This window comes from Brassica napus, unplaced genomic scaffold (genome assembly GCF_020379485.1).
Source record: "Brassica napus cultivar Da-Ae unplaced genomic scaffold, Da-Ae ScsIHWf_2680;HRSCAF=3438, whole genome shotgun sequence".
In the NCBI taxonomy this organism is placed as follows: Eukaryota; Viridiplantae; Streptophyta; class Magnoliopsida; order Brassicales; family Brassicaceae; genus Brassica; species Brassica napus.
Window position 1 is genome coordinate 1 of NW_026015968.1, and position 25,921 is coordinate 25,921.

Genomic DNA, 25,921 nt, shown 5'->3' on the forward strand with positions numbered 1-25,921 from the left:
AGAATTATATCTTATATATATATATATTGAATTATGTTCTATTTTTTAATCGTTAGGACTTCAAAGGTAAAATAATTATTACTTTAATAATATATAGAAAGTCTTATTAATTTTATATTATAGTTATAAAATAAAGAGAGAAATATACCGTAGAGGGCGTGAATAAGCTCATGTAAAATTATGTAATTAAAATGGTAAAAGGTACGTATGATGAGGTGAATCTAAGAATCCTACTATATAAAAGAGACTAAATTAAAAGCTTTGGAACTATCCACCTCAGCCAAAATATTCTTATCCAAAAAAAATTAGAAATAGATGTCATTTAGAAGATAATTAACTAACATACGACTTTTGATATTTCTAGAAATTTCAAATTTGTAACTGCTAATTTATTAATAGAAATCCTATATATATTATTGAATTATGTTATTATTTTTTAATCGTTAGACTTCAAGGATAAATAAATAATTATTTATAATATATACAGTTTATAACTTTATATTGTAGTTATATAAATAAAGAGAAAATAACCGGAGAGGGTGAAGAAGCTCATGTAAAATTATGTAATTAACGGTAAAATGGTGAGTATGATGAGGTGAATCTAAGAAAATTTGTTGTACAATATAGTGTTTTTCTTCTTCGTCCACTATAATGATTTAAATATAAAATATATATTCACGTAAATAAGTCAATATTTGTTACTTTTTTTTTATAAGATGTTAAGATTATCATTTCTGAAAGTTTACACATGTTGTTTTTAAACAACTTTTGACAGAAAGGAAACAAAAACAACCAATAACAACTCAAGGTAAAAAAAAGCCTTAAGAAAGTCTTATACAAGAAAGATAAAAAGAAGTAGAGAAGAGGAGAAAGAAGAATTTGCTAGGTAAGAGAGAAGACGGTCACACATCATACGGTCGAGAGAGGCAATGATGACTGATGAGGTGATGAGAACAGCTGTGATCAGGTAGATGGCTGACTGAAAGTAGAGCTTGATGACTGGAGTAGCATGCGCATCTGCGTTGACGGGAGGTTGATTGATCCATGCTGCAACAGAGTGTAGATCAGCCGGAGGAGAAATCCAAACTTCAGCAGCAAAATGCTCCCATATCAAGCGAGAGAAAGAACACTCAAAGAAGAGATGATGTGAGTCTCTAATCCAGATTACAAAGGACGCACGTTCCTGAGATATTTAACCCCCAACGCCTCAAGCGATCTTTGTTGGCAGTCTTCTCCGCAAAGCCAGCCATGATATAAACGCATTACGTGGAATATGTTCCTTGAACCAAATAGTCGTGTGCCAATATTTGTTGTTGATAGTGTTTATATTCTTTTATGTCATTAGTATCCATATTTTTTAGTAACTGATCCAAAGAGATTAGTTGTAGAGCTAACCAAACGAGGATTATAGTGTTTACTTTGGAAAAATTAATAGGTTGAATGATAGATGGCGTGTGTTTTTTTCACATGAAAATCTGCACATATTTAAAATTGTAAGATTTGAATCATAGAGAAAATATAGTGTATATGACTGAAGTTAGGCCATTCCGAAACTAAAGTTGGCTAAAATTTTTCTTTGTCAAAATGCATAGATATAAATCTATATGAATAGAGTTCTCTATTGCTTATAGCAGTGTAATAAACTTCGTGTGTAAAGGAGAAAAATGTTAGATAAGTGGAAAAAAAATTATGATTTTTTTTCTTGTGCCCATAGGCTCTTCGCAATTTGGAGAAGAAAGAACATATTGTGTAAAAATCTTTGGCTCGGTCAAATTTTATCCAGTTGTTTATAAAACTTTTGTTATCTGATTCATGTAATTTTTCAGTGTTGATTTAAAAGCCCAAAAAACCCATCTATACTGACTTTTTGATATATTTTTTTCTGTGATTTGAATTTAAAAAGAGATAAAACTTTCGATAAGTTTGTAAACTCAAACAAGTATTTAGCTTTAGAAAGCATTTACATTTTTCAAACTTATAATATATACTATATAATGTTTAAAATTTGCATATAAAACCTGTGTAAAATGTGCCTGAATATATTTCTCTTCTTTAATGTGTTAATCGTACTATATATAACATTATTTTAAAATTTCAAAAAGTTTATGTCACATACAAAAAATCATCAATAAAAAATATAATTCTTCATCTACAACAAGAAAAATAAAAATTATAAACATATAAATTTAAATTAAAAAAACCTAACATTGGAAAAAACAAGAAGTTAATGTAAAAAAAAAAAACCGACAAATAATATTATAAATAAAATAAATTTATAAGACAGAAATCTCTAGTTATTATAATTTGAAACAAATTGTGATAGGAAACAAAGATTGAACCAAACGAAACTCGGTTTATACATCAAACCGAAAACAGTGAAAGAAGGTAAGAAACAAACAACACACAAAGTCCACATAACATCATTGCCAAACGGAAATGATGTTTTTATTATTGAAGAAGCAAAAAAGCATTTTGAAGTAAAAGAGGTTATTATTCTTGTTGGCGATGAAAGTCCCCACTTCTTCTCTCACCCGAAGCACTTCTCTCCAGCTTCGCCTTCCATCCTCCAACTATGTCCTCATAGTCCTCCTGTGTTTATTTTATAAGCTTTGTTAGATACTCCAAACGATAAATCAATAGATACAGCTTCGAATGTTGTTTTATGATATATGAAACTTTTTGGAAACAAAAAAGATACTGACTTTGGAGAAGTCGGAGATGAACTCTTCCTTTCTTTCTCCACCCTCTCTAGTTCACGTCTCAGGACTTGCATAAACTGTATTATCCAAAACACCCAAAAAAACAAACTCTGTTAAGAACTGATAATCCTCGGTTTCCAAAATGTTAATATTCATCTACCTGATCAGTACGGTCATCTGCGATCACATCGTTAAAGCCTGCCTCTTTTAGCATCTATACATTGAATAGTTGCGTTAAGAGTTACTGTTTTGACACACACAAGAAATATCTTTGACAAAGAAAACAAACCTGCCCATAAGCTTGAACATCATGGAGATCATATCCTCTCTGTTTAATGTACTCAGAAAACTCAGGAGATGGAGTTTCCGAGCTCTTACAGTAGTCGCTGATGAGCACTTTGCCTCCCGGTTTAAGCCACTTGAAGAAAGTCCTGAACAAAGCTGGTTTGTCCTGTTAAATAAGATTGACAGAACGAGTTAAGCATTCACAGTGATAAACTTCCAAGAGATAACAACTGAGAGAGGTAAAGTTTCTTGTACTTGGATGTGCAGAATAGTGTCACGGCTGTAAATGACATCGAACGAATTCTCAGGGTAATGTTTTGTGGTGCAATCCGCGACCTCAAACTCAACCGAGCAGTTGAGTCCAATAGCACGTTCCAGTGCGAACGAAATCATGTTGACTGAGAGATCGATACCAACGACATGAACATCGAAGTTCTCAGCCATGTAGAAGTCACCTCCACCAATACCACAACCAACATCTAACACTTTCTGTCCTGGTTTCAGATCCATTTTCTCCACAAACTCTTTGGTTGTCTCTGTCACAAGAAACATAACACAAACACATGTGAGTACTGATCGTATAAAACACAGAACATCTCCACACCCACAACACAAGCAAAAGCAAAAGCAAATTGGGATCTTACCGATTCCACCAGTGCTCACAAAGCCTTGTCCAAAGACACGCTCATAGCGTAGGATCCCACTGGATTTGTATTGAACATTGTCCAAGAAACGTTGGAAGCCTCTGTCATTCTCTGAGCTGACTTTCTGCCAAATCCAGCAAATCTGCATAGAACATCACAAAGAGTGTTATCAATGGTTAAAGATGTCGGAGTAAAAGGAAATAGATAATCCTGATAGACAGAGTCTTAGTTTTACCTGGTTCTGATTCTTCTTGTTCTTCACATAAGCTCCAATGCACTTTTGCCCGATCATAGAGAGCTCAAATGAGTTCCCAGCAGCATCTCGTGTCACACATTCTTGAAATACCTGCATTTATTCACCAGCATAACCTCTACGTGAGTGAACTTCATTTATTCACCATACACGAAGGCACAATATACACATTTACGTTTCAGTGAATCAAGTGGTTATATACCCTTTATTCTTCAATTCAAACCACTGAAAACTCTAATAAATCTCAAACATATTCTTAAGCATAGGCATTCTAACTATTTTTAACCCGCTAAACAAATGAAATTACAGTTCTGTAAAAAGTAAAAACCTTGGTATAGAAACGGGGTTCACGGTAGTGAGTGGGGTTGGATTTGCGCTTGCTGTCACCAGATTGGTGGAAGCAAGATTCTCGGAAGAAAATGTATCCTCCAACTTTGATCCAACCAACCATCCTTTCTACCAAAAGCTCCACCTGCACCAAAACAAAACCATTTAAAAAAAAGAAAACTTACTTGCTTTCTCATTGATAAAAAAGATGATGTTTATACCTCTTTGTCAGAGAGATACATGAGAAGCCAGTTGGAGAAAATCAAGTCAATGGATCCATCAGTGATGTTCAGGTCAGGGGATGTACATCAGCACACATGAACTTCACATTCTTGTAATGCCCATTGACACTCTTATTCTGCAGTAACATTGTAAGGCCATGAGCAATTAGGCATAACAACAAGACCTAAGAAGGTGAATAAAGTAGTAAAAAAAAAAAAAACCTTCTTGATGACGCTATCAATGAAGTCAAGAGCAATGAGTTCACCAGCCTTCTGAGCCAATTCACCAGTGAACCGACCAATACCAGCTCCAAGCTCCAGCACCGACTTGCCTTCATAGGGTGGAAGCAAAGAGAGCACCTGCAATAACATTAAACCAATCAAATCAATAAACAAAGTGGTATCATCAATCCAAACCAGAGCTATTAAACTGAATCACACTAATATGAATATATTTAATCAAAAATATATAGGTTAGTTAGACCATCTCCAATGGCTTAAGTAACTCTATAATAGAGTTTGAGTTTACTCCAATCGTAAACTATTTTAGAGTAGAAAATAGAGTGATGAACAAAAAAAAAAACAATAGAATACCATGGGAGCATTTTTTACTCTAACTCTACTCTATTTTAAAGTGAAAAATAGAGTGGGATTGGAGATGCTCTTTACCTCAGGGCGTTCTTCCTTGTCGAGATCAGCAGCACGAGAGTCGAGCATCATAGCTTCAACAGTGAGATCAGCTGAATGCTCAATCCAGTAACTCTTCTGGACGTCACGCTCTGCTTCTGCTCCCACATTATTATTTCCATTAATTAATAAACAATCCAAAATCAGATTTCAACATTCTCTCTAGTGTTTTTTTTTTTTCAATTTTAAATTTGCGAAGGTTTAATCATAAAAGCCGATAAATCATTTCAACAACGTGATTTTAATCTAGAGAAGGAAACCTCACCGTACGATGCTGCCATTGTGGGAAAGGTGTTCGTCGGGGAAAAAAAGAGGGGAAAAGATGTGTTTGCGAGAGAGAGATGGTTTTCAGTGGCCTTCGACGGCGAGTCTGGATCGGGAGAAGCTTCTTGATCTACGGTTGACGGATCGGCCTCTCTGCTGCATCAATTCGCAACTCGGGAACAAAATGTATTTTGAGAGAGATGTGTGTTGAGGGTTTAATGTGGGTGAGAGAGAGAAGCTAACTGCGCGCCCGATTTTATAGGGAAACGGTGACGTCGTTTTCGAGGTTGGCTCCCCCCTCTTTACTGACTGACGACTGTAAATAAGTTAAAAACAAGAAACACACGCGGTTGGTTACAAATTGAACCAAAGAGTTCTTTTGGTCAAAATCTACTTGTAAATTTTAAGTAAATGTAATGTGATCTAGTCTTTATGTTGCGGCTTATATTTTTTACTTTATAAATACGTTATATTTTATATATTTTAATTTATACAACAAATCTTCTTACATATTTGAATTTAAATATCATATCTTTACCAATAAAGTAGAATTTTTTTTTATCATTTTAGGGTACTTGTCGCTCTGTCATTTGCTGAAGGATGTTTTCGATCTGGGCTTTTTCGGGTTTTTTGGGTTTGTGTTTTCTGTTTATGATGTTTTCCGATTTGAGTATGTTACCTTAACCTTCCGTAGACCAAAACATGACACATGTCACCTTAAAACTAATGATTTTGTTGATTTGAAACTCTTAAAAAAATGTGTCAGTTATTTTTACTTTTCATTTTTTCAACTATATCAAAATGAAATAAAAATAAAAAGAAAAAATATAAATTCTTACATTTTTCTTAATTTTGTCAATAATTTTGTGTTCAATAAACAACATTATATTTGAATTTTTTAAAATTTGTATATAATTTTAAATTTTTAGTAACTTTTTAAATTTTTATAAAAATTATAATATATTTTTATTGACATCTTTCCAACCCCTAATATTTAAATATATTAAAGTGGCGTTTTTAAATTTACTAAAATGGTGGTCTAGTGGTTTCCACTATAGGAAGAGTTGTCCTGTTGGTCTAGGCCAGGGATCGATTCTCCTCTAGTGCAAAATTATTAGCTCCACATGTGGCCACGCGGATATGGGCCCATGCTTACGGCCCATTTGAATACCCGGGAGAGGATCCATCCGTGGATTGCACCTCCCACCCGGGAGTTAGGTCTGTGTCTTTAATAGACCCGGGTTTAACCCTTTTTCTTAGCAAAAAAAAAAAAAAATTTACTAAAATGGGTGATTTGAGAAAAAAAATATAAACCAGCTTCGAAAGGGATGGCAGTGAGACGAGCATGTGTAGAAATGAGAGACATTGTGGACTATGTTACCCTTTGGTGGATGTGTGTATTATTGGTGGGACTCAGTAATTATTTTGGACAAAAATCTAGTGTTTGCATGCAAGTGTGGTCTATCTCCTGTAGGCTCTAGTGACATCTTTTCAGAAAAAAGGAAATCTCAGTTGATAGGCATTGGCTAAAAAGTAAAAACGTTACCGGAATTCAGAACATATACAGTTTTCTTTTTGAAGAGTATGAATGGAAGTTTCTTGGAAATGAGTTTCAGGTCAAACGAAATTAAACAATACTAAAAAGGTTTTGTAAAACTAAATGAGTAATTTGGGAGAGTTGGTGGAAGGGAATCTCTAGATCGTTCATAGGGAACCGTAATTTAGGGTCCCTTGGGATCTCTATCAAACATAAAAAATTAGAAACAGTATACTATACTCGAATCTCTTTTACTTTTTTCGTAAATAGCAAGAAAGACGCTTCAGTGTCATCACAGTCACTTGACACACTACTGATGGTGATCATCAAGACACGTTGTATTAAAGGACAACAATGGGTTCACGTGTTTTGTCGTTTTCAGCGATGGTGGATCACTCATTATAGTACACCTGGATTCTCTTCACCTAATATCTCCGTTGTCTCTTTTCACTTCGACCCCATTATTTCATAGTATAATTTCTTCATGAGATTCAGAGTTATTTTTTTAGAGGTGAATCTTGTTCACTACATTTAATCACATATGTTCTGCTTCAGCAATCAGCACCGTAAACATTAACTTCTGATATCAGTTGTCGAAAAAGGCGTTGCGGTATCCATGTGAATGGTACCATGCTGATTTTAAATTTTATTTAAAACGTTTATGGCTGAGTTTGGATCATTATCTGTTCTTTTGGTTGATATTAAATAATGAAAATATATGAACATACAAGCATCCCAATATGTGTGTATGTGTAACTGTATAAAAGCATATAAATAAAATCAGTTGTTCGTGTCAATCAAAGGATTTATTCGAGGCACATAGCTAACCAAATATACATGGACAATATATAGGACTCGATCACCATTTGGGAACAAAACATCACTCAACGCTCTTAATCCTCATACTCTCATGCATGGATTAATATGCGTTTTCTACTTCAAGATGGGTATGTTCTTACTTTTGATTTTGACTTTTAATTCTCAAAAGTAAAGATGATTAATAAAGAAAAAGTAATTCATAGACCCTTGGAGCCAGGGAGGTCAATCCACTGAAGCTGAGCCTCGACCTCTCCACATTCAACGTGACGTAATCTGAGAACGAGATCCTGAACGAGCTTACCGTCGACCCAAGTGACTTTAGACTCCTCAGCTAGACAGTTGCGACGACAGGGCTGAACCGTGGTGACAATGGTTCCACTAGGAAGACCGTCAAGGTGCATTTTTAAAGCCTCAATATACGGCTTTATCTCGAACTCTGCATCACCCATCTTGTCGTCCTTGCTAAACATGTCGTGGTCGTACACCGTCTATATACAAAACATATTACACATATGGTCCATAATAATAAAATTTTAAAATATGATTTATATGAAAAAACATACCAAGAGGACGGTAAGAGTGGGGTCTGTGACGGAGAGAGTCAGATCTTCATTCCATTCTGGATTTACGTCTTTGTTGATAACACGAGTCTTCAATTTCTGCAACCAAAGAAAAAACAATTAAGTTAAATATTTGCACGTATGAATATTTGTGATACTGTAATATCAGATGACCTGTTTGCCCATTTTGACAACGACGTAAGGGTCGCTGCTATTGATGTCACGGACGGCGAGGTTGACGCCTCGTTTGATGCGGATTCTAAGGAGTCCCAAAAGATTGTTCATTAGTGAGCCTGTCGTGGTCATCTCCCTTTGATTAATTTTCTATATATTGCTCACTCTCTACGAATCTTTTATCAAAGCTTCCACTGCAACACAAATGTTTCGTTTTATTTTTATTTTTATTTGTTTTCTCTCCTCCTCTTAGCTCTGTGTTTCTCTTAGAGCGAAGCGTTTGCGGGGAGGAGATAACGTGCAGTGAAAGAAATGGATACAGACGATGTATATTAAAGGGATGACCTAACTTCACATTGATTTGAAGACGACCGTGAGTTTCGGTATCCGTTGTTTAGGATGAACGTTAGTTTTGGGAATCCAATTTTAGTGAACGCTAAAACTCCGTTACAACGGTAATATTTTGATTCCATTTTCGGCGAAGACTCTCGCAAAGTGTATCTAAATAGAGTCCCTAAATATGCGAGGATTGTAACAAAATTGGCCTTTACTCTTGGATACATCTTAAAGGAACATACGTTTGCGGAATGAACGCTTGAGTAACGGACAAGCTTTCACTGGAATACCTTTCGCAGTCTCTCGGCTGATAGGGAAGCTCTCTTGTTGTTTGGTTCCAACACCAGCGCGTGTCTGAAATCTGCAGAGTTTACCAAAAAAAAATTAATATTTTTTACCTATTAAGACGAAAATAGTTTAGATCTTGGTTCTTTAAAGCTTACCGTCCATGGCTTCCTTGTACTCGCCTAACATTTCTCTTGCGGTTCCTCTTCTTAAATAGGCTTTCACATTCTGAACAAAAAGAAGGAAACATTCTGTTGAGGTTCAAGGCAAAGAGTGTTATTACTAAGCTAGCTCCAGTGTTTAAAGAAAGTTACCTTCTTGTCGAGAGTGATAGCTTTGGTACAATCTTCTTCGGCCAGAAGAAAGCTGTATGTATAGGGTTTTATCAAGCCAATGTCACACAAAAACATATCTGACTTAGAATGGTTTTTAAGAGCAGAGAAATTAACTTACCTTCCAATTTCAAGATATGCAGCAGCTCTGTTACTGTAATACGTAGCATTGTTTTCACTCAGCTTAATAGCTTCTGAGTATAGACCTATAGCTTTCTGCCACTGTTTCTCTTTAAAAGCTTGGTTACCCTGGTTTTACAAAATCAACGAACAAAGAAATAACAAATGAGAACCACACTAGACAAAGGATGACAATGCCATTTGGATAATTAATAGACCTTCTCTTTGGCAATTTCAGCTGACTCTTCTAGGCTGATGGTCTTTTTAGATGATTTAGGATCGGCAATAATACTGGAGTTCTCTTGCAAAGACGCATACATTGTCTGCACTGTATCTAGTAAAAAGCGGTCACCACCATGTCTTGCTAAGAAAGAAACTGAAACAGGGCACTTCTCGTGGTGTCCCAGTGGCACAGTCACCTGTATTATCAGACCAATAAATGTTCAAAGACACATAATATGTGAACTGCGTTTTGCCCATTTACCATCGTTTTTTTCACTGGAAAGGACCAAATAAGAGAGTGAGATCTAACCTGACAACAACCCGATATGCTAGCAATGCTAAGTAGACTGGAAGCTCGGTTTTGATAGTCTTCGGAGATTATCTCTTTGCTACCAAGTTTTGGAGGAAGAGTTGGCATTGTTGGGATAACCAGAACGCCATCATCCTTGAACCATGGAAACAAACACACTTAAGCTTAGTCAAGTCACTCTTAACGAAAGTTGCTCAAGTTGTGGAGATAGCATGGAAAGAGCATGAATACCTTGAGAAGTGAATTAATAGCCACTCGTGTCTGGTTTCTAATTGTATTCAGATTCTCAATTTCTTCATTGGTTAGTTCTGCGTTGTCACACACTTGTGAAGAAATCACAGGACCAATAGCTGGCTTCACTGTATTGATCCAATCCCCATGGTTTTGAAGAAACTCATGCCTACAATACAAGCCAAGATCGTTTTTAAGAGTTCAGAGTCGAGATTCTCTCATCCTCTGATGGTGAATAAACGACAGGCACACCTTTGAAGAAGCTGCATGACATTTGCTAGTAGCCTCGATGTTGGGACCTTCGTGTTAGCAATGGCTTTCGTCCTAGTGAACTCTTTCAAGCTAGGAACTTTAGATTCAATATAGTTCTCCAGGCTCTGATGCTTCAGCGATTGTTCTGAAAATAAAACAAAGGATATCTCAATTATAATCAGGATATATGACGACGGAGGTACTTCAAGAAGAGCAAAAAGCATACTTCCGAAGAGCTTTTCAGCTGATTTGGTCACCACCTGTGTAATCCGGTCCACAGGGATCTTTAACAGCTGAAAATAGTCGTCAGCTACTATGATTTGCCTTGGATTCCGTTGTGTGGCAAATGGAAGGTGCAAGAGTACATGGCCAACGCGACGTAGGGTGTTTGGATCACGAGCAAACCATCCTGAAGGAAATATCTATTGATCAGAATCAGCTTAACCGCTCATATAATAGTGCTTAATGTAAATTTCCATATAAATGAAGTCATCTTGCAATATAAGTATATGACAATCAAAACCTACTATATATAAGATCCAAATTATTAGACCACAAAGGTCTAATTGACACATGTATAAGTATTCATACCAACAGAGTCAAGACTAGAAGATACTGGTATGATCCCTGTGTTTGAAATGGCCCCTTGGGAAGATTTGAATCCAAGAACGCCACAGTATCCAGCAGGCACTCTTACCCCACCAACTGTGTCGATTCCTGAAAGGATGCAAGTCATCAGAACCATATTCTATTTAAAATTGAACAAGAACCAGTAAACGGTTGAGATTCTAGAGATGGATGGGAGAGGCCAATGTATAGACATAAGATACTAAATCAAGCAAATTATATTAGAGGCCAATAAGCTGAAAATGAGCTGTTAGATTATACTATATTATGCTTATACAGAAAAATTGGGGATGTGATTCTCTCTTGAAATCTCCCCGTCTCTACTATAATTCGAAGTTTATGAAAGCGTGTGATATGGTTCAGTGATTCATACAACCGATTCTGAGCTTTCACTATATCGTTTACGATGAAAGCAAAATGAATGCAGAAGTAGTGTTCTTATTTATGGTGATAACATCATCTTGTTTAGAAACGCAAATGGTGGCAGCTTTGATGAAAATGTCATGTAAATACTAGACAAGTTTAGGATATTTTTAGGGCCTTCCTAGAGGAATATAACTGTCAACCATGTTTTGTTCTCAAAACTTAGGTCTATCTCGCACCACATTGTCCTAAAGAGGAAAAAAAAGTATATACAGAACTCACCTAAGGCAAAATCGACAGCGTTAGTAGCAACGGCAACAGCAGCTCCACTGGAAGCGCCACCAGGAATACGATCATGAGCAGCAGGATTTGTGGAAGACTCGTAATGCTTGTTTTCTCCACTGATACTGAAGAAAACAAAGGGGTCAAAATGCTTGAACCACAATCGTAACGCTTGTTTTCTCCACTAATAAAATAAAAAAGTTTCACACTGGAAGCCCAAACTACATGTCCTTTTCTGAATTCCAACAAAGTTAACAATCTCACATATATTATCGAAGGAGAGACAAACCTAAAGGCAAGTTCATCGACAACAGTTTTGCCAACGCAAGTAGCTCCGCCTTCAACAAGAGTTGAAACCACAGGACACGTTGAAGAAGCAGCTTCATGCGTCCTGACCCAATCTGGATGACCAAAGCCAGTCACGTAGCCTGTAACATCGAATCTGGAAAACAGATGAGAACGAAAAGAAAGAGCAAGCTCAGCATTTTGAACCTTTTGCGAAAGTCAAAAGAGTTCATACAAGAGAATGAGATATATGAACATAAATTAGATAGATATATACTAATCAATCAACATATCCATAGTTCTGTAAGTAGAGGTCAAACACTCTCTACGGCAATTGGAACCATCTAAGCTTGGTGATGAATCCAAACTTACAACTTAAAGATCCAAGCCCTAGTGTCTAACGATGATAGTAACAATTCAAAGATTCATATCTCTATATTCATTCGCAGGTGATATCCATTTGAACAATACATTTGAGCTTATAACAAACATATTCTCAGTATAATTGCTCAAAATGAATCTCGGAAGTTCACTAACAGGTACTGTAGAAGTCAACAGCAGATTTCAATCTCTGGCAAACAGTTTCTTACTACTCAGCAAATATTCTTCACCTAAATCCCCAAAATATCACAAGAGACATATGAAGCTGAAGAGGGAAGGGAAACAGGTGTGTACAGTGACTTACACGTCGGAGATGGCGAAGGAGAGACCGGTGAGAGGATGAGGGGCTTTGGGAGGAGCTGGCTGCGGCGGAGGGAGGAGCAAGAGCTTGTCGATAAAGGCGCCGAAATCTTCACGGATGGTCTTCTTCAGCTTCTTAGCAGCCAGGAGGATCCCGGCGATGCCTAAACCAAGAAGCACCCAGAGATTCGAAGCGTGAGACGCCATCGATGACTGCTTTGCTTAAGATAAGAGAGAAAGAGAGAGACCCTAAAAGGAGGAAGAAAGAGTTTTGTTTTGTGTGTTTTTGCGTTTCTTGAGGTTTATTCCCGTTCTACCCCAAAAATATATTATTTATTTAATTGATTATATAAATAAATTTATTTTGAGAAAAAAAAAGAAAAAACAAGATGAGAGTTTGAGATTGAGATGACGTAAGCTCAACAGAAGTGATCACTTCCTCCCTGTTTCTCTCTTTACATATCAAAAAAAATCTAATTCACTTTGGCTTTATCCTCCTCCTTATCCTTAACCCTGATAATGGCAGATCAGACCAAGAATATCAATTCTCCTGGGATCTTCGAGCTAAACAATGGATCCTTGCAGGTCAAGATCTCTAATTATGGCGCCACCATCACCTCCTTGTCTGTCCCCGACAAGAACGGTTACCTTCTCCTTCTCCCTTCCTATTTTTTTGTTTTGTTTATGTATTCCTTTTTCTCCAAGTCCCAATGACTCATCTGATGATCGAGTTTGATTTTTAAAAATCGAAGGGAAACTGGCTGATGTTGTTCTTGGATTCGACTCGGTGGATCCTTATGTGGTAATACTTCTCTTCAAATTCACCTAACTATTTCATTGATGTACCACACGGTTTTCATTAGATCTGATTAGAAGAATAAAAAAAAGAGTTCTGATCATGGCTATAAGCAATCTGTTCTCAAACTCTCACCCATGTGGTTTCTGTTGTCTGAATTGGTCAATAGAGTACTTATGAACAACAACAACAGGTGTGTCTGAAATACTTCTTATGCATAGTGTCTGAACATATTGTTAAGAATTATATATGATCATGCCTGTTGTGGTGCTCTTGTTGTAATTAATTCTTTTTTTTTTTTTATGATAGCTGAAGTTACAATAAAAATAATCTGGATTCTGTAACAGTGGTTTTGAATTTGTTTGTGTGATTTTATCTATGAATCTGAATTATATGATTGTTACAGAACGGGCTTGCACCATACTTTGGGTGCATAGTTGGTCGTGTAGCAAATCGGATCAAAGAAGGCAAGTTTAGTCTCAATGGAGTCGACTACACTTTGCCCATCAACAATGGTCCCAATAGCCTCCACGGTAAAATATAACCATTCTTCTTTCCTCTATATGATTCTGCACCTTTTCAGTAAACTTAATTAATCGGATGTGTAAAACATAAATGTTACTCTTATCTTTCAGGTGGTAACAAAGGTTTCGATAAGAAGACATGGGAAGTCGCAGGACACAAGAAAGACGGTGACAAACCTTTCATCACATTCAAATATCACAGCGCCGATGGAGAAGAAGGTTGTTAGAAAAGAAATATATATATTCTACATGAGATTGGATAAGCTAAATATATAATATGTGTTGTAACGTTTAATAGGTTATCCCGGTGCGGTTACTGTCACGGCCACATACACTCTCACGTCAGCAACAACCATGAGACTTGACATGGAGGCAGTTCCTGAGAATAAAGACACTCCAATCAACTTAGCTCAGCATACATACTGGAACTTATCGGGTCACGACTCAGGAAACATTCTTGACCACAGGATCCAAATCTGGGGTTCTCATATCACTCCCGTGGATCAACACTCTGTCCCTACAGGTGAGCTCTTGCCGGTTAAGGGAACTCCATTCGATTTCACCGAGGAGAAACGGATAGGAGAGCGTATAGGAGAGGTGGGGATTGGATATGATCACAACTACGTGTTGGACTGTGCTGATCAAGTGAAGGACGGGCTGAAACACGCGGCGAAGCTAAGAGACGGTGAGAGCTCAAGGGTGATGGACTTGTGGACCGATGCTCCGGGTGTGCAGTTTTATACGGGGAACTATGTGGATGGAGTGGTGGGGAAAGGGAATGCGGTTTATGGGAAGCATGCAGGTGTGTGCCTTGAGACGCAGGGGTTCCCTAACGCGATTAACCAGAAGAGTTTCCCGTGTGTTGTGGTCAAGGCTGGTGAGAAGTACAAGCACACGATGTTATTTGAGTTTTCAGCTTGAGGGAGACACTGGTGGCATTAGATGAAAGTGTTTTAGCCTTTTACGTGTTAGATGTTGGAATAAAGAGACGGTTCAGTGGTAAATGGAACCGGAAAGAGAGTGATTGTAATTTGATTTTTTTTTTTTTGCTACTAAAATCAAACTTGATCTTCCACATTGATTTGTTTGGCTAATAATCATTTTATTATTTTATTGATTTATTTGGTTAGTTGTGATATATAATAAGTTATTTTGAGTGTATAGGATAAAATTAGATATTTTGGATATAAAATACCCAACTAAACAGTAACCAAGATTATTTTCAGATAAAATTATCTGATTCAAACAATATGTAATTAGTATTTTTGATTATTTTTGGATCAATTTAAATAATTTAGATATAAAATGTCTAATATTTTTAAATAATTTTTGATTACAAGGATACCCAATTATTTTCTGGCTCTTACGCATTATAATCAATTTAGGAGGATTCTACTCGAATTGACTCGGTTTTTATAATATTCGGAAAAAAATATCTTTCGAAACCAATGACATAACCAAATGCAATGCCTAATATGTTCTATCTGACAACTAATTCTAGGCATTTGGGAGACCAATTAGATTTCGGTTCAGATTCAATCAGATTCTGAGTTTTTGGGTTTACGAGTTTCAGCTTCGTCTCGGATATTATAAAAGTCTAATTAGAATTCGGTTTAGATTTAGTCAGGTCCAGTTCAAGTTTGGTAATATTTTATAAAAATCGGTTGAACCCAATATAATTTTGGGTTTCTAATCTTAATTAGGTTTTCGGTTCCAAAATATTGTTTTGTACTTAGTTAAACCCGAAAACTAAATAAAAATTCAGTGAAACAATGATCAAAAATAGATAAAAAAATGAAATGAAAAATAAGTAATGTTCTTGTCACGACTCTTTTTTGTTATAGTGTAATTTTTGACAATTCAAATTAGGGAGCAAAAATAATGAAATTAGAGAAGAAGCTCAAAAACTATATGCAAACACATCATATCCAATATAAAAGAAGTGAATACACTTAAATCCAATAACTTCGACTATACAAAAGAAGAAAAGCATCATGTACTATATTAAGCTAAGTATTTGGATTAATTATTGATATAATTGATACTTATTTTAAGTACTTAATGAGATTTTATAGCATTTTGTGTATTTATTCGAGTTTGAGTTTGGTATGAGCATTTTTGTAGATTTTTGAATTTTTGAATTTTTTCGGATATCTATTTGGACTCACCCAAAATACCATAAAACATGTTTCAGCTGATGTTCATGTCGAATTCCATTCGATTCTGATTCATTTTTACTGGGCCGGGTTTGGTTCAAGTTTCGGGTTAGTTTTATTTATCCAACCCCTAGCGAGTAGCGACAACAAGCTTTTCAGTTTTTTAGACTTGGGGAGATGTAAGGGGTATTTTGGTATTTTCACTATCAGCACGCGAAAAGCCTCCGTCACCAAAGCTTGAAGAACGTATTTTACTGTGGCATTGGTTTACTTTATACTACTGTCATCACATACACAATTGATCTCATCTCCCTCCAGTCCAATCCTCCCCTATCCCTGAGAATCGATTCTTCTTGCTATGAAGAGAAAAAAGTTACCGGAGAGAGAGGAGATCCACGAAACTCAGAGCAAGAAGAGTAGCTTCTCCAAGTCCCTGTCCCCAGGACAAAACTGGAAATCGAAATCCATGGTACACTCTCTCCCTCCCCCTAGATGAAGCTGCTGCTCTGATTATTATATTATATTTAAAGTTCTGGTGTTGCTGTTTCTGTGGGTTTCTTTAAAAAGAGGATTATTCCTGAAGAGATTTTGAGAAGCAACCCTGAGGCTTTTGAGCACAGGGTGGTGTTCACTGTTCCTTGGAACAATTCTTGGCAGCTCTGGCTCCAGGGAGACAAGAATTGTCTGTTTATGATCAAAGAAGATTGGAATGAGTTTGTTGATGACAACCTTTTAGCTTCAGATGATACTCTGCACTTCACACATCAAGGCACTATGTATTTCCAAGTCCGGATCTTCAAGAAAGATGGTAAAGAGATCCTCTCTGCACCTCTTGAAGTTGAACCACCTCACCAGGAGCCAACCACTGTCTCTGGTAAGAGTATTCAGATCGAAAGAAATCATCTTTATGCCCTTCAAAGAAACTATCTATCCCAAAGATTGACTCTTTTCTTTTTGTTTAATTGTATTGGGGACTGAACAACTTTCAGCAAGTGGAGGAGGGAGACAGAGTTTTGCTCATGTCGAGAACCCTGAGCGTTACCTCTTGAATCCCAACAACCCTTACTTTGAGAAGACGCTGACGAAAACTAACACTGCCCTGGTAAAATTCAGTTCTAGCGTTCTTCTGTTTCTTTACTGCTTTTTTTTAGGTTGGTCTTTAGTTATAAAGCTAAGACTTGTCTTCTTTTTTAATACTTGTACCGAGTAGTATGTGAGTACTCCGGTGGTTAAGAAGTATGAGTTGGAGTTTGGTCCCCGCAATTCCTCTATGCACTTCCTTCTCCCTGACGGAAACAAACTGGAGGGATTCAATAAGATTTACAGCGGTTTACATGCTTTCCTTGGCTGGGCAAATGTATGCCAAAAGTACAACCTCAAACAAGGAGACACTGTGGTTTGTGAATTTGAACTCTCTGGACGTGTGGTTACTGCTGTTAGAGTGCATTTCGTCACTGCCTCTAACTCTGGTAAGAAAAAAAATCATCTTCATGGTCTTTTAAAACTCAAAGAAACTAAGCTTTGACCCTTTTCTGTATTTGTATTGGTGAACGTAGTTTCAGCAAGTGGAAGACAAACTAGTCGAGGGAGGGAGAGTTTTGATCATGTTGAAAGCCCTGAGAGATACCTCTTTAATCCCAACAACCCTTACTTTGAGAAGACGCTCACCAAAACAAACAGTGTTCTGGTAAAATTTTGTAGCATTCTTCAGTTTCTTTACAGCGTTTTAGTTTGTTCTGTTTACTTGTTTCATTTAAAGCTAAGACTTGGTCTTTTTGTTTTCTCTTCATATTTGTACAAATAGTATGTGAGTCCTCCGTTGATTAAGAAGTATGGCTTGGAGTTTGGTCCTCATAGTTCCTCCATAGACTTCCTTCTTCCCGATGGAAGCAAAATGGAGGGCTTCACCAAGAGTTACAGCGGTTTATATGGTTTCCTGGGATGGGCAGCTGTATGTCAAAAGTACAACCTCAAACCAGGAGACACTGTGGTTTGTGAATTTGAACTCTCAAGAGGTGTGGTTTCAGCTGTTAGAGTGCATTTCGTGAATGAATAAGCAAGACAACTCTAGTCTCCTTCTTATGAGTCAGGTTTCTAAACATAGTTCTTACCAACCTATTATTCTAATGCTAGATGTGACCTCGGTATTCAACAAATTTGTAGCAATAAACTTGATCTTTATGTTGGTTTAACTGACTTGCAATGCTAAATTTCTTATTCTTGCATAGATGTACTGGTATAAACCCTGCTAATATACTTTTGTTTGGATTTGTACATACTATAACAAATACTTTGGAATGAACGAACCTGAGAACTCATCTTATACAACCAATCAACTCCAAGAAAGGATGTAACTGATGATTCTTTTCAATCAAGATATACAGTGACTTTCAAAAAGATGCTCAATTAACGAATGTAAAACTAACCGAAGTATAAATTCGAAGCGATCTTTGGTGAAGGGAGCCACTAACTCAAGCACCAGCTTACCGACATGCTCCAGAACGTACCTGTTTGAGAAGGTCTGATCAGTAATAGATTAGGTTGGTGTTGAGAGTTTTCCATAGTTCGGACAAACGCACTTTTTTTTTTGTAATTGCGGTTAGAAACACGCGCCGCACGTGCGCGCGTATGGGGAAGATTCAATAAGCCAAAAAAAAAAAAACTCAACGCGCGCATAAAATATCAACCACCCATCTCTCTCTGTCTCTCATCTCTTCTTCGTGTTTCATTTCTTTACATGTAAGCACCGCTTCTGGGTTACACGCAGACATGGCTTCTCTACCGTACGGAGTTTCTAATCTATGCAGAAGCCAAGAGGTTCTGTCTGCAACTGTACAGATTCGTCCGACTGGTCGACAAATCACAGGTTTTTGTTTTCACAAACCCAAATCGTTTTCCACAAAATATACTAAAGATTTAGCAGAAGCGACGGTATAAGTCTTCCTATGTTTGTTGAGATGATGCAGGAGGAGTTAGAGCGGCGAAGAGAGTCTTGTATAATGGATTGTCATCATCAGTGGAAATAAATGCGAGTAGGCAAAGAATGAGATGTAGAGTGAGCTCAGAATCATCTACTGAAACTGAAGAAGATTCTGCCACAAAGACCAAGGTCTCATCATCTTCAATTTTACATCATAATTATCATTGCTTCATAGTGTCATGTCCTAAAGCAAACTCTTGTTGTGTTTTAATAACTTGGTTTACAGAAGACGCCGTTTGGATACACGAGGAAGGATGTTCTGTTGATAGGAGTTGGAGTTACTGCACTTGGTATCGGGCTAGAGAGTGGCCTTGAGGTAATCCAAGAATCAAGAAGCAAATCATGAATATTCTTTTCTCTTTTGTGTGGCTCTAAGTACGTTTTGTTATCATGAAATGGACAGTATGTGGGAGTAGATCCTTTGCAAGCAGGTAACGCTGTACAGCTGATACTGGTGCTAGGCTTGACACTGGGTTGGATATCGACTTATATCTTTAGGGTCGGTAACAAGGAGATGACTTATGCTCAGCAACTTCGTGACTACGAGTCTCAAGTCATGCAGGTTTGTGATTTCTCTCTTCAAGGACTTTAGCTTTCAGACCTTATGTGATTTACCTTAATGTGTGGTTGGTTTTGTAATGGTTACAGAAACGGTTGGAGAGCTTATCTGAGGCTGAGTTAGAGGCATTGATGGAACAAGTTGATGAAGAGAAGCGACAGGTTTAGTAGGCTTAGGCTCCTCTGTTGTTCCAGTCACCTGCAAAGTTAGTAAAAGAATCACAGGACATGTTTTCTTAAGTAATTCCTGCCAGAAAACATTTTGATGTACTTTCTTGTTCCTCAATGTTTGTTGTATGATACACAAAAGAATACAAATCAAAGAATATGTTGAAACGGTTGAAGGAATCTGTCAATCAGACTCACTCAGAGCACGCCACAATACCCTCGAGGGCTTTATACAAGATGAATCAAAACACATGGGAACAAACTGAATCAAATGAATATGAAGTTATGAACATTATGTATGCAGGAGGCATTTTTTCTCACTTTCTAAAAAGTAACTTAACGACTTATATCTAACCCAAATGCCTTACGAGCAACGGGAATTCTGGTGAATCCGGATGAAGTCCTTTGACTAGAGACACGAATTTGAGTACACACTCGATGCTGAATAATTTGAGCTTCCATGTTGCTGAAGTCGCTGTTCTGTTTGGTCTGGCTTGAAATGTGGAATTCTTCTGCTTGATCTTCAGTGACAAGTATGAGCTTCCCCGGGATTCAATAGCCTGGATGATACTCAAGTTTTCATACATCAAAAAAGAAGGGGAAAAACGACAGTGTGAGCAAAAAGCAAGAATAAACAAACTTGTTACCATCTCAAAAATGTCGGAGATGGAGCAGCTCGAGTCAAGTGAGAAATATGGAGCCGAAGAAGTATCCTTTGGCAGAGAACTCAGCAGCCTGAAGTCTTCAATGCATATGAAAAGATGTCCATCTACCACAAATAGTGACCGTGGAAGCCATGACACCTCTGCACAGTTCAATAGGGAAAATTAACACTTAAATGGTCAGTCAATGTTGACTCAGCTTGAATCGGATTTACTTGTAGGCTATTAAGTACTTCTTAGCATAAATAAACCGTTCTCAATTCGATCAACTAACAAAACAAAACTGCTTCATGATGTGCATCTAATCTGCATATTTATGTGGAATACGAGACTGAATGATTTTGAACCTAGAAACAAAAATCATTAGACTACCGACATCCCATTGAGAAAAATACCCTGAGATTTGCGGCATCGAGGCAGGATACTTAGCTCAGTAAATTTTAAAATACCATATAGTATAGAGAAGGAACCAACATTAAGGGGCTCCAACTTTGTAAATGTGAGCTTAGTAGCTTACACACCACAAATGAAATCATGAGCGGTTGATCTAGTCTAACAATTATCTAGGCAAATTCATTGCTAGGTCAAACTATCAGGTCTTACTTCATTTACGGTTTCAGGGGAAAAGAGTTAATCATTCAAAGTGAACTTTTTCTCAATCAATGATACGCGGGAAAGAACATACCTCCAAGAGTGCTTCTCTGAAAATGGAGAACACTGTACTGGAATATACTCAACTTTAAACCACCACATATTTCTTTCTCAAACATTTCCATTTGAATATTCTCCAAACTGTTATTTAAGTTTCAATACATGTCAAATCAGAAAATGGCAGAAGCAAATAGTAAAAGAGCTGAAGAAAAAAAATGATGATATAGCTCACCTTCCCAAACATTTAGATTCCGTAGCTTGAGAATCCAACACTTTAGTGATATTGAGTAAAACTGTTGTTTTCTCGATGCTCTCTGTTTTGAAAATATACTCCGCGCCCTCCTTAAAGCGTAGCCTAAACCAGAAGAAAGAGAGAGGTTAGGGACCATGGGGACATAATCAAGTTTAAAAACGCAACCATAAGAGACTAACCTCACAACTTGAAGTCCTAGCCCAACTGAGACATCTTGTATATCATTTATAGCATGCGAACACAATAAACTTAAATTTCTGTCTGCGTACACCAGGGGTCAAGAAAAAGTGAGTCAGCATCAACAGAACATTTCATATTAACACACAAAGAATAAAAGAGGAGACGGGGAAGACCAGTCTAACCTTGTGAATCAGTAGAAACATCCACGAACAGCACACACAATTTCTCTTGGCTACTCCGCAGCAATACTACTTCCCTGCATTTATAGAGTGCCGTCAGGTGCAAAAGAAGACACAATCTGACTAACAAGGGAACCAGAAACATATCGCTCTAATTTCATCGACCAAACTTTTATTTTCAAATTGAATACTGGAGAACCTATCATTACAAAAGAAACAAATAACTACGCAACCTCAGCGACCTTTTTTACTGCTCGGCATGCCCTATCAAGTATCATAATTCATATCTTAGAATAAAATAGAAGGGACTCACATTACTTTCTTTCAACTAGACTTCAATAATAAGGGGAACAATACTCACTGTTGCGTGTAGGTGGATTCTTGCCGTAGTATGCAATCACAACATACGTAAATCCTACAAGTCTCATCAATGCTGGAATCTGACAGCGTTGTTGTAATATACTCGTCCACTAAATCACCCATTACTTCAGGGATTTTTTCAGCACCCCAAAATCTAGTAGTTCTCTTACTATTACAGCCCATAGTCAATGAACCTTCTTGCAAATGATCAGAAACACACCCATCTTCACCAGAATCACTGATATCAGCATCACTTCTATGAGATGTTTCTCCGCTACTTATGACACTATTATCCACCAATAGAGAAACAACTCTCTTTTTAGGCTTCCTCTTGCTTTTCCTTTTGTCAAACCAATTATAAATATGATTAACACCGGAAGCAAGCTCACTATTATGTAGTCCAGAAATAATATTATTGGTCTTTGCTTTGAACGATTCATCTATCCTCCAAGTCTTTATTATGCTACTTTTTTCTGGTTGAGAATAAAGCAAGCTTGTGCCTTTTTCAGATCCCAGAATCTCCTCGCCGGGGCTATTCTCATTAAGATGATCCACCAACATATCTTGTTCAGGATTTGATTGCTCGGAGTCATAATTTTCATTTTCACTGCAGCTGCTCGAGCTATCAGACGATGCTACTGAGTAAGAATCTGCTGATAGCTGCAAGATTTCTTCCACCAGGTTATGACGTCGGTGTAAGACATCCTTTTGATAGTGAGGGGGTGATTGCATATATGTTGAGGGTGAAAATGATCCTGTTATATCGTGAGTAGCATCCAAAGTTGACATGTTTCCTTTTTCATCTGGCTTCCCATCAAGAAGATATGCTTGATCCTTCTGATTTAGATCTGTAATTTGGAAACCTGGTAAAGGCCCTGGTGGATATCTCAATGCTTCCTTGTGATGCTTCGGGTTTTTTCCATTCTTTGTGTAGAACTTTTTCTCTGAATCAATACTCCAGCCGTCTTTTCTGACATCCACAAAACCCTCTGACGGATGATCCATCCACTCCTTAACCTCTCGCAGCCAAAGAACCGAACGTTCTTTCTTCAACTTTTCAACTTTACTTATTAGACCAAATATATCATCTTCGTGATCGGACTTGATATTCTCCTCTTTGCTTTGAGTCTCGAGTTCACATGAAGCAGACTCTTGATCAGAATTCACATAAGTGCTCTCTTCCTCAGTGTCAATAGACGCGAGCCGGTAGATTTTCGCCTGTGACTGTGAGAGTGAAAAAGGACAACAATAAGCTTTTAATAATTACACCACAAAACAAACCAAGAAACTGAAACTCTGAAAGAAAACATAGAGAAGCTGCCTATCAAGTGATGAATATCTTCAAGATGCTTTTCAAAAAACCGTTCCATACTACAATAACTACACCCCTTAATTGGTTTGGATAGGCCTAGGTTTGGATATATTCTTATGTTTTCCATGCTTAGGGTTTAGTGTCAGTGTGTCACTCAGAAGAAAAGGGCCACTACAGTCACAAGCACATTATATATATGTAAATAAACTGTAATTGAAGTCTCTGTCGTTAACCTTTTTTCTATTGAAGCTTCCTTCATCATCAGCTTCCTCTCTAGCCGGAGAGTAGAACCCATAGCTAGCAGGCTGAGTTTTCCTACGGGTAACAACAACCTGCCTCTTCCAAAATTCTCTATTCCCAATTTGTTTGCCATCTAGCTTTAACTGAAACGCAGCACAGAGAGGAAGAATCATTATGAATCAAGCAGAAACTGAATTGGTGCAAAGTCTGTCTTTTTAACAAGGTTATGTAGCCTCTGAAACAAAACTTACATCATTTGGACGAGCAACGTAGCTGAGGACATTTGCCCTGTACCATCGAGCACAGCAAAACGGATTTCCTTCCAACCACAAGTCTGTCAAGAATGAAAGACTCCCAAGGAATTCCAATTCTGAGAAGTCTGAAATAATATTGAAGGAAACATCAAGGCCTTCAAGTGACTTCAAATTCTCAATCCCACGCAATGTAGTTAGAGCGTTGTTCCTCAAAACAAGTTTAACAAGGTGACATGATACCTGCATGGTCCAAGGATAAAGGTGCATGGGTCCCCTAGGGTACTAAAATCTAAATAAAATCTTTAGCAAACACATCAAAGAGTTCTTATATCTATGTGAGTTCAAACTAAGCCATATATAGTAACCAACAAACGCAAAAGTTAAGTAACTTCATATCAAAAGAGATCTATAAAAAAAAGGACATGCAGAAAGAAACCTGAAGTAACCCACCTCGCTCAAGTGAGAAATTTTTCTAAGTTGATTGAAACCTAGATCAAGGTGTTTCAACTTGGAACACCTCCGAAGATTATCCACCTTCGCAAACTTGTTCCGACTCAGATCAAGCGACTCAACAGCTGGGAGAAGTTGCAACGACTCATCCATGAGCAAGAGACGGTTACAAGCGCATGAAACGAAAGCCAACTTATTCCACTGTGGTGAATCCTTTATCTCGGCGATTCTACTAGCAAACACATGCCGCAACGCATCCTACAGTTGGTAGAAACCTGGTAAAGATTAGTCAGGAACACTTCCAAAAAATATTCAAAGACAAGCAACAACCCATGAATAAACTCATACATCAACCTTCTTCTTGAAACGTCCTGAAGAAATGACAAACCTCACATCGTTCATAGCTTATTCCAAAATCCAAATACACTAACAGTTCAATCTCCCTACAATCTAAAGCAACACAGAAACTAATAATCCCCACTCAATGCCATAGCAGAATGCACTAAACCAAGGAAACAAACAAAAACGAAAAGAGGAGAGGAGAGGAGAGCTCACAGTGGAATTGTGGCAGATCAACTTCTCCAAGGTGTGCCTAAGTTCGAGCAATCCCTTAGCAGACGAAGTGGACAAATCACACCCGCGCAGCTCCAAAACCTTAAGCCTCGCAAAGGGAAGAAGAGAGAGCGGCGTGGGATCACGAGCCGGCGAAGGAAGCGACGAGACGACTTTGAGAGAAGGGAGGAGGCGGAGAATACGTCGGAGCTGCTCTAAGGCGCGGTAATCGCCGATGTCGGAGACGTAGGCGCGGAGATAGTCAACGGGAGCTCCGGAGAGCATACGCTCGACCTCGCGGAGAGATTCGAGACGGAGATGAACGTAGTGAAGGCCCGCGGGGTTGAGCTTGAGGACATCGGTGGCGTCGATGAGCGAATCGGCGTTTTCTTCGAGGAACTTCTCGAGATTCTCCAGGTATCGATCTCCCGTCACGATCGCCATGAGAGATTCGAAGGAGATTTAGGGATTTGACTCGTTCGAAAACCGAATCACACGAGACGAAAAGGCGCGAACCGTCGCGGGAAGGTGGAGGAAGGGATGGGGTCTAGAGAGAGAAAGATGAGAGAGAAAATGCCATGGCTGATTGATGCTTGATGATGATTGGAGAGAAATGGGCAAATAGGAAACAGCTAGGATGATGATTCTCCTCTTTCTCTGTGAATCTAAACAACAACCTGGGGGCAAGACTGAGATTAACACCTGGCAACTATACCTTAATCAAATCATTTCTAATGCAATTTGCCTTTAGACAATTACTTAGCTACTAATCATTGATTAATGTAAAATATTCCCACCTCATCCAGCTATAATATTCTATTTAAATTCAAATTTCATGTTACGGAAAAAA

At 37.7% G+C, this 25,921-nt stretch overlaps 6 protein-coding genes and 1 pseudogene across 11 annotated transcripts; 3 read left to right on the forward strand and 4 right to left on the reverse strand.

The window, feature by feature from the left end:
* Positions 1-2,251: 2,251 nt before the first annotated feature.
* LOC106390139 lies at positions 2,252-5,634 on the reverse strand (annotated as a pseudogene).
* Positions 5,635-7,906: 2,272 nt separating this feature from the next.
* Positions 7,907-8,782, reverse strand: LOC106390140 (protein C2-DOMAIN ABA-RELATED 4-like). Its single transcript, XM_048773846.1, has 3 exons — positions 8,471-8,782; positions 8,300-8,395; positions 7,907-8,224 (listed from the first exon to the last, which is right to left on the reverse strand). The coding sequence occupies exons 1-3, from the start codon at positions 8,600-8,602 to the stop codon at positions 7,934-7,936; spliced, it is 519 nt and encodes a 172-aa protein (XP_048629803.1). The 5' UTR covers positions 8,603-8,782; the 3' UTR covers positions 7,907-7,933.
* Positions 8,783-8,876: 94 nt separating this feature from the next.
* Positions 8,877-13,104, reverse strand: LOC106390141 (outer envelope protein 64, chloroplastic-like). The gene is made up of 13 exons (XM_048773845.1): positions 12,801-13,104; positions 12,120-12,272; positions 11,831-11,955; positions 11,150-11,275; positions 10,785-10,967; positions 10,559-10,703; positions 10,307-10,475; positions 10,076-10,210; positions 9,762-9,962; positions 9,545-9,672; positions 9,406-9,457; positions 9,250-9,319; positions 8,877-9,167 (listed from the first exon to the last, which is right to left on the reverse strand). Exons 1-13 carry the CDS (start codon positions 13,001-13,003, stop codon positions 9,085-9,087), a joined length of 1,773 nt encoding a protein of 590 aa, XP_048629802.1. The 5' UTR covers positions 13,004-13,104; the 3' UTR covers positions 8,877-9,084.
* An 89-nt stretch (positions 13,105-13,193) lies between these two features.
* LOC111215681 (galactose mutarotase-like) lies at positions 13,194-15,237 on the forward strand. Its single transcript, XM_022719616.2, has 5 exons — positions 13,194-13,439; positions 13,549-13,598; positions 13,999-14,125; positions 14,228-14,335; positions 14,415-15,237. Exons 1-5 carry the CDS (start codon positions 13,316-13,318, stop codon positions 15,035-15,037), a joined length of 1,032 nt encoding a protein of 343 aa, XP_022575337.1. The 5' UTR covers positions 13,194-13,315; the 3' UTR covers positions 15,038-15,237.
* A 1,188-nt stretch (positions 15,238-16,425) lies between these two features.
* Positions 16,426-18,540, forward strand: LOC111215682 (B3 domain-containing protein At5g25470-like). Of its 2 annotated transcripts, none has more exons than XM_022719617.2 (6): positions 16,426-16,741; positions 16,840-17,146; positions 17,262-17,374; positions 17,483-17,741; positions 17,829-17,959; positions 18,077-18,540. In XM_022719617.2, the coding sequence occupies exons 1-6, from the start codon at positions 16,631-16,633 to the stop codon at positions 18,326-18,328; spliced, it is 1,173 nt and encodes a 390-aa protein (XP_022575338.1). In that variant the 5' UTR covers positions 16,426-16,630; the 3' UTR covers positions 18,329-18,540. The 2 variants fall into 2 exon arrangements, with proteins under 2 accessions (XP_022575338.1, XP_022575339.1); XM_022719618.2 differs by having other exon boundaries at positions 16,498-16,741; positions 17,835-17,959.
* Positions 18,541-18,930: 390 nt separating this feature from the next.
* On the forward strand, positions 18,931-20,154 carry LOC111215683. Of its 2 annotated transcripts, none has more exons than XM_022719620.2 (5): positions 18,931-19,138; positions 19,239-19,381; positions 19,479-19,568; positions 19,656-19,814; positions 19,901-20,154. In XM_022719620.2, exons 1-5 carry the CDS (start codon positions 19,042-19,044, stop codon positions 19,976-19,978), a joined length of 567 nt encoding a protein of 188 aa, XP_022575341.1. In that variant the 5' UTR covers positions 18,931-19,041; the 3' UTR covers positions 19,979-20,154. The 2 variants fall into 2 exon arrangements, with proteins under 2 accessions (XP_022575341.1, XP_022575340.1); XM_022719619.2 differs by having other exon boundaries at positions 18,971-19,138; positions 19,230-19,381.
* LOC111197757 lies at positions 20,121-25,784 on the reverse strand. 4 transcript variants are annotated; one of them, XM_022687939.2, is made up of 11 exons: positions 25,075-25,784; positions 24,520-24,777; positions 24,067-24,309; positions 23,809-23,958; positions 22,265-23,487; positions 21,907-21,980; positions 21,724-21,805; positions 21,524-21,646; positions 21,326-21,432; positions 20,626-20,783; positions 20,121-20,538 (listed from the first exon to the last, which is right to left on the reverse strand). In XM_022687939.2, exons 1-11 carry the CDS (start codon positions 25,513-25,515, stop codon positions 20,329-20,331), a joined length of 3,069 nt encoding a protein of 1,022 aa, XP_022543660.1. In that variant the 5' UTR covers positions 25,516-25,784; the 3' UTR covers positions 20,121-20,328. The 4 variants fall into 4 exon arrangements, with proteins under 4 accessions (XP_022543660.1, XP_022543662.1, XP_022543661.2 ...); XM_022687941.2 differs by having other exon boundaries at positions 24,520-24,794; positions 25,075-25,313; XM_022687940.2 differs by lacking the exon at positions 25,075-25,784 and adding an exon at positions 24,874-24,891.
* Between the last annotated feature and the right edge of the window lie 137 nt (positions 25,785-25,921).

Coding starts and splice junctions, on each gene's coding strand:
- LOC111215683 (XM_022719619.2), top strand. CDS start 19,042: ATGGCTTCTCTACCGTACGGAGTTTCTAATCTATGCAGAAGCCAAGAG. Junction 19,382..19,478: donor ATTCTGCCACAAAGACCAAG/GTCTCATCATCT, acceptor CTTGGTTTACAG/AAGACGCCGTTTGGATACAC. Junction 19,815..19,900: donor ACGAGTCTCAAGTCATGCAG/GTTTGTGATTTC, acceptor TAATGGTTACAG/AAACGGTTGGAGAGCTTATC.
- LOC111215681 (XM_022719616.2), top strand. CDS start 13,316: ATGGCAGATCAGACCAAGAATATCAATTCTCCTGGGATCTTCGAGCTA. Junction 13,440..13,548: donor GTCTGTCCCCGACAAGAACG/GTTACCTTCTCC, acceptor TAAAAATCGAAG/GGAAACTGGCTGATGTTGTT. Junction 14,336..14,414: donor CAGCGCCGATGGAGAAGAAG/GTTGTTAGAAAA, acceptor AACGTTTAATAG/GTTATCCCGGTGCGGTTACT.
- LOC106390140 (XM_048773846.1), bottom strand. CDS start 8,602: ATGACCACGACAGGCTCACTAATGAACAATCTTTTGGGACTCCTTAGA. Junction 8,396..8,470: donor TTGTCAAAATGGGCAAACAG/GTCATCTGATAT, acceptor CTTTGGTTGCAG/AAATTGAAGACTCGTGTTAT. Junction 8,225..8,299: donor CCACTCTTACCGTCCTCTTG/GTATGTTTTTTC, acceptor TTTTGTATATAG/ACGGTGTACGACCACGACAT.
- LOC111197757 (XM_022687939.2), bottom strand. CDS start 25,515: ATGGCGATCGTGACGGGAGATCGATACCTGGAGAATCTCGAGAAGTTC. Junction 24,778..25,074: donor TGATCTGCCACAATTCCACT/GTGAGCTCTCCT, acceptor TACCAACTGTAG/GATGCGTTGCGGCATGTGTT. Junction 23,488..23,808: donor GAAGCTTCAATAGAAAAAAG/GTTAACGACAGA, acceptor TCACTCTCACAG/TCACAGGCGAAAATCTACCG.
- LOC111215682 (XM_022719617.2), top strand. CDS start 16,631: ATGAAGAGAAAAAAGTTACCGGAGAGAGAGGAGATCCACGAAACTCAG. Junction 17,742..17,828: donor CGTCACTGCCTCTAACTCTG/GTAAGAAAAAAA, acceptor TGGTGAACGTAG/TTTCAGCAAGTGGAAGACAA. Junction 17,960..18,076: donor CCAAAACAAACAGTGTTCTG/GTAAAATTTTGT, acceptor TTGTACAAATAG/TATGTGAGTCCTCCGTTGAT.
- LOC106390141 (XM_048773845.1), bottom strand. CDS start 13,003: ATGGCGTCTCACGCTTCGAATCTCTGGGTGCTTCTTGGTTTAGGCATC. Junction 9,458..9,544: donor GCATATCTTGAAATTGGAAG/GTAAGTTAATTT, acceptor CTATACATACAG/CTTTCTTCTGGCCGAAGAAG. Junction 9,168..9,249: donor GTACAAGGAAGCCATGGACG/GTAAGCTTTAAA, acceptor TAAACTCTGCAG/ATTTCAGACACGCGCTGGTG.